Source organism: Macrobrachium nipponense, chromosome 18 (genome assembly GCF_015104395.2).
Source record: "Macrobrachium nipponense isolate FS-2020 chromosome 18, ASM1510439v2, whole genome shotgun sequence".
Lineage (NCBI taxonomy): Eukaryota > Metazoa > Arthropoda > Malacostraca > Decapoda > Palaemonidae > Macrobrachium > Macrobrachium nipponense.
In genome coordinates, this window is record NC_087211.1 from 53,581,668 (window position 1) to 53,594,985 (window position 13,318).

The 13,318-nt window shown below is 39.9% G+C and overlaps 1 protein-coding gene across 1 annotated transcript in view; it reads left to right on the forward strand.

Moving 5' to 3' along the window:
- LOC135197055 (calcium load-activated calcium channel-like) overlaps positions 1–12,855 on the forward strand; it is a 68,245-nt gene extending 55,390 nt beyond the window's left edge. Inside the window, exons 4-6 of the mRNA XM_064223993.1 lie at positions 4,796–4,970; positions 6,664–6,808; positions 12,068–12,855. Of these exons, the coding sequence (XP_064080063.1) occupies positions 4,796–4,970; positions 6,664–6,808; positions 12,068–12,169 (422 nt within the window). The 3' untranslated portion in view covers positions 12,170–12,855. The remainder of the gene's footprint in view (positions 1–4,795; positions 4,971–6,663; positions 6,809–12,067) is intronic.
- Positions 12,856–13,318: the final 463 nt, after the last annotated feature.

Genomic DNA, 13,318 nt, shown 5'->3' on the forward strand with positions numbered 1-13,318 from the left:
TCCCACCAGCAGAGCCCACGTCTCTGCTCGAGTCGTTTTGGGGTCCGAGAGGGAAACCCAAACCGACGGTGGGTCTCGCCGCGATCGGAGCTTGCCGATTCTGTCTCGAACCAGTGTCTCGTCTCCGGACCAAGAAGGCTCTCTCAGTTCTGGCCGGTCGATCAAGCTACTTCCACCTCCTCTACTGCGACAGCGGCGTTTTCTACGTGTCTTCGGACACCGTATAAATACTCCTTCGGTCCTCCTGAGAGGTTTCGACCTCGACGAGGACTGGAATGAGTCGGAGGACGGTATCGGCTCTCTCCTGTCAGGTGCGATCAGCCCCACCCAGACGACGTTCACAGTGGCGGCAGACCCTTACCTTACCACAGTGAGAGTTCGTAACCCTCGCGGGAAAAACGTTTTCTCCTGACGATACGTTTTTCCCAGACTCTGAAGGAGGCCATTCGCCGCAAGGCGATGGCTGCTCCTACTCTTCTCCAACTGCTAGTTTCCACTGGGAAGGCGAGCGAGTATCCAATTCCTTCCCCATTCCCTCTCTCCTTACGGCTACGAGGGAAAGGGGAAGGATCCTACAGAGATTTCTTTGTAGGATCCCACGTTCGGGACTGCGCTACCGGGGGGACCTTCGGGTCCTACCTGACGTAAGCCCCGGTCGTTGAGGAGGAATCCTGCTCCATTCTCGATTTCTACGGGAATCGAGAGGACCACCAGCCGATACTCGTTTGACGAATTCGGTGGGGGTTGGGGGTTTCGCAGACTGCTTATGAATTCTACGGAATTTCTAGCGCATTCAGAGTGTTCGAGTTTTTTACGATCTTCAAACACTTACGCGAGACCACGGTCCAAAGTGAGCGAGACGAGAATCCCCGATATGTTACACGATAATCGGGAACCTCGCCTATGCTCGAATTCCTGGAATTTCTAGCATTGTGAAGAAGACTGCTGCTGAAAGAAACTATCTCACAGTAGGCGACCAACCTGGAATAGAGGAGATCGGACGGGGATATCCAGTTTGGCTTGAACTATCGTCTTAGTATTCTGTTCACCATTGAAGCTTTCCTTCGAGGAAGACTTCTCCTTCACTCTCTTTTGATAGAGAACTAAGGTGGTCGATCTCCAATCCTTATTTTGTTTTCTTGAAGGGAAAGAATTTAGGATGGAGATCGTTGTTCAGAATCCTACAAATATACTACGTATATTAACCTCGCGACCTGATTCTGCTAAGCAGTTGAATTGTCCGAGGGGTAGGCGCATATCCTAGTTATTCTACGGATTGCGACTTAGACGAGAAGTATTATAATTGAACTGCAACTCGGGTTGCCTGCAACCTCCCAGAGTTTTCAGTTTCAATTTATATACTTATGGTTTTGTCACGACAACACCATTTCAACTTTTATATTTACCGAAATTCGTTTCGCCTAAATATAATTGCCCGAGCATATCTTTTATGCTCGGTAGTTCTAGCCGAACGCATTCCTTCGTGGAATAATGGATTACCTGGCAACTCAGGATGACGAGTCAGCAGGCTCAACCACTGCGTATTGAACTGCCTGATATAAGCAGCTCAGTATCAGCTGGGCCTCCGAGATTCACGGTCATGTATGTCTCTCTCTCCCCTGCTTGATTGACTACCGAACCGTATCTCTGCCTAACATCATGGACTTAGGTCTCTGATTAACGGGGATTCTCGCAATAATGAAGGACCATCTACTGCGGTGACGCTAGATTCCATCGCCTTCGACATTGCGAGAATTTTCAACAGAGATATCTCTTGGACTCTTTCATCTTTCTGTTTACCGCACGGTAACAGAAGTCTGTACAAGTCTCCCGCTGCATCGCACTGCGATAATGCGAATGATTTTGCAGACATCTGAGTTTGTCTTCAAAATATCTCGTATTCGTAGGTGTACAATTGTTCATTGTTCAACCCGAATTAACAAGATGTGTCAGAAGACATCGCCTACTCTCCGACCTGACAGCTCTACCTCCAAATGTTCAGCCCATGAGAAGCAGTTCTTCAGGCGGCTTTCACCTGTGTTTTGCATTACTGAAGAACGCCCCGCTTTCATTGCAACTACGACTTCTCACCGGACAGCAATGAAATAGCGGGTAGCGTTTTCAGTCATTTGTAAGCACAGGTTATGAATCTTTGAGATCCTTCTCTCGATTCATATGTGAAGACGTAGGTTGCATTCAATATCTACCTTCGTCTTCAACGGTACATAGTGTTTGTTCTCCTTAGCTGAGATTCAACAAACATGAGATGTTTTACCTTCAGGGACCTCGGTCTCTAGAAGGCAATTGACTTTCGCCTGTTGGGTACATGCCTTAAGAGAATCATCACCTCGCTGTCCGGCAATGGTGACAAACAAAATACATCATTGGTTTGGTCTCTCGGCATAACCCTTTAAAGGCGAAGGTCCACGTGACTACTCGGATGCTTTGACAACTTGCCTCCTACCGAACGCAGTCGGTCGGCAGCTGTCAGAGCGCCCGAGTCAGTTACGAATTACGCTGTTGACTTAGTTCGGGTTGTTACACAGCAACCATTACTTCGTTTTGTTTTAATAGCTTGTCACAGTACCCATACCATTGACACCCACCATGGAGTGTCGGTGTCCTATCCACTACGAGAACTTCGCTGCATGGGGATAGGAGGATGCGAGAGACTTCGTTGCTAACGGACAGACCAGTATGGGTACTGGACATCACCGAAGTAGAGAAGAGGGATAGGTCATGCGACTATTTCCTTCTTTTCCTCTGAGGAACTGCATGATTCTCCTGCGAGTCAGGCACCCAGGGGATGGGGATCCGTGACGCTCGATTTCGTACCGAACTTCGTAGCGAAGACTCAGAACCCTTCGGTCCCTGACGATTGGTTCGAGTCGTTCACAATCCCCTCCCTAATGGACTTCACCGCCTTCGATGCGAAGGAGATGCTGCCTTGTCCACAAGAACTTCTCCTTGGCGCAGGTACTGAAGGCAGGGGTCTGGTCCAACCAGACCACATGCCCTTCCTTCTACCTTCGGGATATTGCCCACAGGTCCTTGGATCTTTTTCCTTGGGACCCGTGGTGGCTGCTCAACACTTTGTGTAGCGAACCCAGACCCTCGCAGGCTGAACAGCATCGAGTCCTGGTGTGACCGTAAGAATGGATGGTGAATGAGAGTGTGACTGGCTCCTCTTCCCATCTTTTTCTTCCCCTCTACCTGTGGTTAGAGGGACACGGTCGTCACCCTGCTGGATAAGGACAAGATGCAGGTGAGCTACTCAACAGAGCCCCATCCTATCCCTTTCACTAGGGATAGGAGCGTATATCCACCACTTTCCTCCAACAAGGGGGAGGAAGTGGATGCCAGCTTGAGACAACCCATACTTTATGTTGCCTCTTGCAAACAGGAACAAGTTCTTGCTTGCTGGTACGAAGAGATACGCTTGCCTCTCTCTTAGTACTCGGCCCAGAGGTCTGACCATTGATCCTGCGTGCACACCCCGATCAATCGGACAGAGGCTTGGATCCCTCCCTCGCTCTTACGACCAGGGAGGCATTCCAGGGATGGACGAACACCAGTCTGTTCATCAAAAGACTCAGATTCCTCCCACCAAGAAGTGAGTCTTCCTATTGTTAAAGGACCGATGGTTTGTATTACGTATCGGAACAAATGACAATTTGTCGAAAATTGCATTTTTCCTAACTATAAAAACAAAACCTGAGTCCTTTACATATAGTCCCTCCTCATGCCACCCCTCACTCTGCGTATTTTGCATGGGCCCAAAAGCAAAAGTATTTGTTTACCTCCCAGTCGCGCGGCGCGCGACTGTCGGACAAGCAGTTAACTACCGTTCTCCCCTTGTTCGAAGCTTACGACCGTTCCAGCTGCCGCTAGCTACTTCCTATTGTTAAAGGACCTCAGGTTTGTATAGTTAGAAAAATGCAATTTTCGACAAATTGTCATTTTTATGTTAACATAGTGTTTTTTTTTTTTTTTTTTTTTTTTTTTTTTTTTTTTTTTTGGTTTGTTTGTTTGAAAGGAGGATTTGGGGATAGCTCTTTTCAAACTAAGCACAAACCCTCGTGTTAGGATCAGGTGATCGGATCGGTGTTGTGCTCCTTAATTATGCCCCTAGGCATAGGTGGTATTGTCATGTAAGTGGATAAGACCCCAGTTGACAAATGACCATTAGATTCTGTCGAGTAAGTGGATAAGACCCCATTGACAGATCTACAAGAACTCTTAGCCATAGGTCACATCCTCGCTGAGGCTCTTGAGACGAAGCAGACACCTAGCAATAGCTAGGAAGTCTTAACCTTCGTCTAAACACATAGGAACCAAGGTTTTATTTATCTATTACCTACAATGTATGTTGTTTACCTGTCTAATCAGTAATTAGCTGTCTCTTACCCACCGCCAAAGGTGCCAATCAGCTAAGTATATATCTGACAGGGAAGTTGAATGTATGAAAAAGAAAATGATAATTGTTATTGTACAAAAAATAAAGTTTCATACATACTTACCTGGCAGATATATACGATTGAATGGCCCACCCAGCCTCCCCTCAGGAGACAGGTGGAAGAGAAAAATCTGTCCTTAGAAGGTAATAGTTCCTATTCATGCCACCCAGCGGCAGGCCGGTAGATCACCTGACCTACCTACCTGTAGCGTGTGCCGCGAAATTCGAATTTCTATCGGGGACGACGGAGTCTATAGCTAAGTATATATCTGCCAGGTAAGTATGTATGAAACTTTATTGTACAATAACAATATCATTTTTCCATGTATAATCTTTCAGTGGAAAAGAAGAAGGAAGTACATGGTGACAGCATTGATCGTCAACAGAAGCGTAAAATTGAACGAGAGGAAGAGAGACTGAAGAACAGCAACAGAGACCTATCTCTGGTAAAAATGAAGAGCATGTTTGCCATTGGGTTTGCCTTTACTGCACTTCTCTCCATGTTCAATTCCATGTAAGTTGTTTTATTGCCATATCAATTGTGTTTGATTCAAAGATAGTGTTAAGTCCTTGAGTTATGACTTGGTTAAGTTCTCAGTGATCAGACTTGTAGTGGCATGAACTACATCAAATGACAAAGGGATTTGGGTTTTTTTAACCAATTGCTGGAAGTCAGAAAACTCATGTGTATATACGGTAATATATGCTAACTAGAAGCAATAAAATTCACTCAAAATTGAGTTAAGTTCGCCAAAATAAAGTCGTATTCGATTAGCTGATTTCCAAACCAAAACATTTACTACCGCTATATGTTAATATTTTATAATACAATAATACATGAGAATACATACAATATTGGATACAGTGAAGTAATGTATAACTTTTTAAAAGATTCGTGAAAAAGATACATATTCGTTACATGTTTATTTTATAATTATACGTAGCCATCAGCAGCCTGACATCACTCAATTATACTGATGCCGGACCAAGTCTGATTCTCGTTTTTTTTTTTTTTTTTTTTTTTTTTTTTTTTTTTTTTTTTTTTTTTTTTCTTCTTCTTCTTCTTCTTCTTCTTCTTCTTCTTCTTCTTCTTCTTCTTCTTCTTCTTCTTCTTCTTCCTACTATCATAGGATATAATCAATTTAAGACTAATCTCTCGCTAAAATCAGTGATATGTTCTTATGTACTTGTAGATCAAAATGTTTGCCAAACTTGACAAAATATTTCTTTCTTACTGGGCTGCTTGCCATCTTAGGGCTCATTGGGTTGTAGTTTTCTACTAATTAGATTTAGTATAGTTTTGCTGCTGGTTGCACATTCTGAAAGGTAGTGAAAATCATGTATCACAGTACTAACATAAATCCCCTAAACAGTAAAATCTAGTCTAAAGTGTACTGCACTCCATGTTATGTAGTTTACAAGAATGGTAAAGGCATCAAGTCTAAGAAGGTAGCCTTGTAAAAATCACCATCTGAGTGAAGTTGATACATAAAGAAGTTCAGGAAGTAGAGGGGTTAGTTTTTACAACTTCACATAATCTGTATTAGTTTCACCTATACAAAACTTTCTCTTGCAAGTTCTATAATGTACAGGCAGTCCCCAGTTTACAACGGTTTCAGCTTACAACATTCAGAGGTTACGACACTTTTCACTTATATTCATCAGAAATTATTTCCAGATTTACGACGCGTGTTCCAGGGTTATGGTGCCTACGACTCCAATCTGACGGAAGAAATACGACTCCCAAAAAAGCAAAATAGTCAATATTTGAAGGTTTTTATGAAAAAACAATGAAAATGCAGTTTACATAGTTTTCAATACAACCAGAGCATTAAATGTAAGGTTTTCTTAGGATTTTTTTTTATGTTTTTCGATGGTGTTCCAGCTTATGACGCGTCTCAAGAACAGAACCCCCGTCGTAAACTGGGGACTGCCTGTATTTAATAATTATAAAGTAACTTTGCAAGATCTCGTAAGTTACATTTTTGGACATTTGGGTAAATTTTAAAAGTGAAAGTTTTAAGAATTAGATAAGTGGATTGAGAGACTAAAGAGTGAATGAAAAGTTCAAGATTGGAAAAGGTACACCTTGGGCCAATTTGAAGCTTCAAAGAGCACCCTAGTATGCATAACATGTTTATCTGTGTTGCTGTATAGTTTGCTTAATTATTTGCCTTCTTATTTTATTTACTGGTCTTGTTTTTCAGTTTTGATGGACGAGTTGTTGCCAAACTTCCTTTCATCCCCATATCTTGGCTGCAGGGTTTGAGTCACAGAAATCTACTTGGAGATGACTACACCGACTGCTCATTCATTTTCTTGTACATTCTTTGTACTATGAGCATTAGACAGGTGAGATTTATATTGCTATATTCATAGCATTTTATATTCTTTGTTAGTTAAGACTGATTTGGTTTATTTAAAATAAAATGTTCATTTGTAATTCAGGTGAGTAATATAGGATTTGGTGAGTTTATTCTAATACTTATGCTAACTCTTACGTTACTAAAGTTTCCAAGTCACTTACATAATCCTATCACAGCTGATCCTGTCATTCAACCTGATGATAAGTCCATGCTCTGTCCTGTTATTTCCATATGCAGTGCCTATAGGTCTGATGCTGTATTTTCTTTTTTTTTAAGATGGGGTTTGTGTATTTGTTTACTCCAGTATTTTTCTCTGCCCCTAAACTCTTTATTTCTATAGGAGTTTGGTGGTAAGCTTACTTCTGGTTTTTATATTTTTCATTCTTAAACATCGGCTATTATCCTTCACTTTGGAAGTATGCACTTCCAAGCTGTTTCCAAGAAAGATTGTCCTGATAATTTCAGCAGCAGTCATATTGCTTACACTTCTTTCTCGAGAAGAGTCTTTGAATTTACTCGTTCCTCCTCTCGCCATATTTGAAAAACTGCAGCCTTCTCTATCTTGTTTCTTTTAGGCAAGCTCAACTGGTCATGTCCATCTTGGCCTACTCACATTGATCATCCTTCCTCAGAAAATTTGGGCTTCTTATGTTGTCTCACTTGATACCAGTAAGGTGGTGTTTAACATGGCCTGGCATGTTTCACATTAGCTAAACTTCTTGAATATGTGGAATCATTGGTTCTTCAAGATAGTCTTGTTTTTGTCATAGCATTTGAACGTGGTGTTTCGGCCCCTTGCTGTATCTCTAGTAGTGTTCTATGAGGAACCAGTTGTTTGCTTACCCTTGCTTTTCTTGTCAGAAGTGGCTTTCTACATGTCCCTTCTTGTCCCTCTGATTTATATGCAGATCATCCTCATCCACATTCCCAAAGTGTGCTGTGACATCCCCATTTTTATGTATGCAACTTACCAAGTAGTTACATAGCTATAGTTTCTAAATCTGTCGGCAGCTAGAATTGTTTAAATCCATGGTAGCGCCAGTTTGTTTTGGTCAGGTGATACCCCCTGCCCACTATCGAGGGAGAGAGGAACCAACACTACACAAAATTCAGTTGTTTCTGCTGGCTGGTGCTGTTAACACAGTTCAGTAGTCAGCGGAATTTTGGAATTACTTTGCCATCACTCATTGTTGGATTTATGTGGTGAAGTACTCTTAAATATTGGTAGCCATTTTGGCGATATTTAGCTATTTACGAATTCATATAAATAGTTAGTATATTTCGCTCCTAAATTATTCTCTTAGTATTGGGTTAATCCGCAGGCATGTCCGATACTAAGTATTGGGTTAATCCGCAGGCATGTCCGATACTAGCTCAACAGGAATTAGGTATTGCAGAAAAGGCTGCAATACACGGATTGCTAAAGCTTGTAATGCTCCGCATTCAATGTGCATAGGTTGTAGGGGTCAGACTTGCACACCAGATCGAACTTGTGGGGAATATGTATATTAATTGGGACAAGAGAACTTGGAAAATCTTGACTAGCTACACTAACAAGTTAGAAAAAGATAAAAAGAGGAAAGCGGCTTCTAGAGCTAAAGCTAAATGTTTAGTTAGTCAGGAATTGTCAACTGAAAACTTCTTTCTGAACCTACCCCATCACTTGTTAATCCTAGTCCTAATCTTGGCTCTTACACCTGTACCCAATGCTGTTGCCAACCTAGAAGCAAGAGTAGATCAAAAATTTTCAATCATGCTTCAAGCAATGGAAAAATTAGGAGCGTCTTTTAAAACTAATGGGAAGTTAGTGCCAGTGTTAATGTTGTGGAGGAGGTGGCTGTTCGTTCCACTGATTCTCCTAGGCAAAGGTCCCTGTCAAACTCCCCAGAACCTGGGAGGAGGCTTACTGGTAGCCCAAGTGAGGTCAGTGGGGTCTGCCCCTCATAAGTCCCAGGTCGCAACAGAGCACCATTGGAAAGGCGTCTCTAAGGAAGTGTGTCTTTCTTTTAGAGCATCCAGCTCTGGGTAGCCTTCTCCCAAGCGCCAGTGGCACTTCATCAACGAGTCTCGTCCATTGAAAAGGAGGGCTCATAAGGTGTCACCTTTTCCTGTCCCCTGTAAAAAGGCTAATCCTTTACAAGAGGATCAACCTTCATGTAGTTTTTGGGACTCTCCAGAGAGATTTCTCTTAGGATCTGGAAGAAGAGAGAGACCGAAGTGAGAGGATTTCCTCCTCCAAGTCTCAGTCCTTGTCGAGAAAGTCTTACTCTGGTAGAATTTTGGAGGTCGCAGGCAGGAAAGGCTCAGAGCGTTCTTTGGTGCCAGATCCATGTCCTCCTGTACCATCCACGAGTGTTGGGAAGTGTAAGATTCATGCAATCTCATTGGCACCTGTTCGTACTTTTTACGCAGAAGAACAGGTAGTGTTACCACCAATCTCACCTGTAGTTCACGAGACTTCTTGGGTGCAGGAGCCACGTCTGGAGTATGAGGTTTTCTCGAGCTGTTCAGCTCTCTTAACAGGTAAGAACCATCAAGCATTCTCATGGATGCTAGCACTAGTACATGTTTTATATTCATTAATTTTAAAAGATATGTGCATATCCATGGATCCCACTTCTTACAATGTGGGGTTCAGCTATGTAACTACTTGGTAAGGTGCATGCATAAAAATGACATTTTTATAATAAAATAAGATTTTATATGTACCTATCAAGTATTTACATGATCAAGCCTTCCCTCTTCCCCTCACATGGATAGTAGGGCATAAACAACTGAACTTCATGCAGTCTTGGTTCCTCTCTCCCTCGATAGTGGGAGAGTATCAGTATTACGTTACCAAAACAAACTAGTACTACCATGAATTTAAACAATTCTAGCTGCCGATGGATTTAAGAACTATAGCTATGTAACGACTTGGTAAGTATACATAAAATCTTATTTTATTATAAAAATGTCATTTTTAATTATTTCAAGATCAGTTATCATCTTTTGTGTCCCATACTTTGTAAAGTATACAGTAGTGTTTGATTATTCTGATCTCTCAGCATTTTTGGCATGCAGAAAAATCTTGGAAGGATCCTTTATGAACCAGGTCAAGTTTGGTCTTAAGCAGCTGGGTTTTGCCTTTTGATCCCAAATGAACTTTCTCTCTGAGCACTTCTAAATTTTATGGGGGACTTAGTATCTAGCTTAGTTTGAAACATTATCTTATGAGCCTCATGATTTTGTGCCACCACTACCACTCCCCTAACCTCATAATCCTATCAGTATTGTATGGAAGTCACCAGTTCAAAGGTCCATCAGATGCTTTCTTCAGTATTTCTCAAACTTTGCACATTTTAGTTAGATGTGTCAACATTTGAAGTAGTACTTGTGAAACTTGGCTACTAGATTTTGCACTTTTATGATTAATGAATTGTCATGCAACATACTCCTTTACAAGGATACAAATATCTTTGTACATACAATGTCTTTGAAAAAGGAAGACATGCAGATAGTTTTCCTCATTTTTACTCAGATACTGTTGTGTAGAAAAGCAGCAATGGAAGTAGCAGAATGAGGGCCTATAGGAAGTTACAGGAAATTATGGAGAAAGGGAACAGGTAGAAACCAAGACTTGATGAAAGTTCAGGCAGAAAGATCTTGGGACAGGAGTGTAGAGAGAAGCCTTTTAATTTCTTAACTCATGAAGGGAATACGGACAAAAATAGTTTTTGATGATGATCACAGTATTTTTGTCTAGTAGTTGAGTTTATTGGTAAAGGCATAAAAACCACCTTTGTTTATTAATAAATTTCCAGTAATGAAAGCTAAATGTAGCATGAAAATCAAGAATATAGAAACTATGTTCATATTTTTTTCAATTAAATATATGTAGTCATGGTATATTTCCTATTAATACCAAAATGATTTTCTGGAAGGAGGAATACCAAAATGATTTTCTGGAAGAAGGAAGAACATTCTTGTCCTATTTGCAAGAGCAGGTTGTCAAGCCACTGTAAATAGCTCCTTTTTACTAGTACATAATTACCTGAAGATATAGATTCTGTGCCTCTATACAGATGCTTTTGTCGTCATCATAAGGTTTTATCTGTATAATAGTATTTTGAAAATTGAATATATTGTATGTTTAAGGAGCACCAAAGAAGGATATCTATCCAGCAAAATAATATGTCAACAAAATCATATCCAAGAGTTACAAGTAGTTAGTTATTCATGACTACACAACTGAGCTATTCCCTCACAAACATTTCTGTGATGGTATTTTATTTTGTTAAGATTGTTCTGTAAAGTAAATAAGCACAACACTATTCCTGATCATTCATTGCTGGTCACATTCTTGTCTGAGTCAGTACTGCATGCTCTGTTGAAAAAGAAATGCACAAGTGTTTCATGTTTCTGACCTAAAGAAGATATCTTGTATTATTGAAGATTTCTGTATCATCAGTGAAAATAGTAAGTAGTTAAGCATTAATAAGAGCAAGTGTGTTATGTAATGAACTTATTAACACATGGGTTTAAGCTAGTTTTGCGTAAATCATCCCATACCTTAAATACAGTTTTGTTTTTCACTTAAAATTTTTTGTGTTCTCTTTATTTTTATTACTTAAAATTTTTTCTGCTCTCTTATTTTTATTACTCTTGAAAATTTCAACTTAATGGTTTGTGTAACAGAGAAAGTAGTTCATAGATTTTTTTTATTTCACTCATTTTTCTCGTGTTTCCGTAGTACAATGCATGCTTTGATATTCATATATGTACTATAGTATAGAACATTTTATTATTCTCTTCAAAAGTGTTAAATTTGATTGTTTTCCTAGATGCAACCATTTAGGTTTTATATTTTTCTGTTCATCGCGATTCTGTAAGTAAGCGCAGCTAGACAAAGAAGAAAGTCCCTAGAATACAAACCCTTACTTTTATGAACAAACCACAAATATTTTGTCATTGCATAAAATACTTTTAAGAATTTTTTTCAAATGATATGAGGGAAATATATTATCTTGTGAGCTGAGCTACTGTTTTCCAAGTGTTTAATGCCATGTATGGATTGCAGTTACAGCCTATTACCTGCTTTAGCATGTACAGACTACTGAATACAGTTCTTTATGAATTTCCTCCCTGTTCTTGGTTGTTTTTTGTGACTATGTCATAGCTGAAGTTGAGATGCAATTCTGTATGTTTAGAGGTAGTTATCAGTGAAGTGTTCCAGATTCTTAAATCTCTGTTTTCAATTTTTCAGAACATCCAGAAATTATTAGGCTTTGCTCCATCTCGTGCTGCCAATAAACACAGCACAAACTTGTTTGGGCCTCAGCCACAGCAGCTCAGCGGATATAAATAAATTCAAGGGTTATCAACTCGTTCATCTTTTGTGTAACTTGAAATGTGAGTGTAATTAGAGCAGTGAGAATTTAATTTTTACCAACTATTTTAAACGTTTTGATAATACTGCACTATTTTTCCCAATGTTTTTTTTTTATTCTAAGTAAAGTTCTTTCAAATTCACTGGACAGTTGGAATGGATGGTAATTTACACTAAATTTCTGAAAGAAATTTACTATGTAACCTGTCCATACTGAAGGTGCAGCTGGTTAATCCACACTGAAGGTACACTATTTGAAGTTGAAAATGTTAAAAGGAAATCCAGTTGGCCAGAAAAAGCCAAAGATATAGTATGAGTATTCCAAGTTCTTTGAAGACCTTATCGGTATTTTCATATCTTGTGACAATTGGTACTGTACTTTATGGCATCCTTTATTAGTCAAGGTTTACAGTCTCGGTATGAAGTTGATGTTAAATATTTTGTGTTAGATTCTCTCTGTTGTATATTTTAAGGATTATGATGTCACTGCTCTCCAATTGCAAATTTCTAGGATTGTGTACAGCATCCTGGTTAAGTCGGTTAAGTCTGTTACCGTGACTGGAAATACTATCACACCACTGTATCATTGTAAGAAGAGCAACATTTAGCAATATTCCTGTTCTGTTTGTTCTGCCGACTTGGTTATTAAAGGTAAGGAAGAAAAAGTGGAGTTTTCTTTCTCATATTTGCACTTGCTTTAGGAACATATTGTACCAGATCAGTTTGTATAAATAATAAAAATTTTATCAGAGAATTATAATCACAGTGTCAGAGATAATTGTAAAGTAGCTTAACAAGACTACTGAGTGATATACCTATTTTTTCATAAGGCTCTCCAGATTTCATCTTGAGTGTGGCAACCACATTGAAATAGACTAAAGGAAGCTGTGTGGAGTTTTATTGATTATAAAATTCAAGTCTTCCTTGTAGCCTATATATTACATGGGTATACTGTCAGTGTCAGACCAATTAACAACTTCAAACTTTTTTAGTTGTCACCCTGTTTAGTGCCAGGCATGGTTCTTGGCTAAGTATAATGTATGAGATTATTTTTTCTTTTTTGTTTTCCCTGACACCATTTCTATGTTACAGTTTAGAGCGCCTCAGTGGCGTGGTTGATATGACATT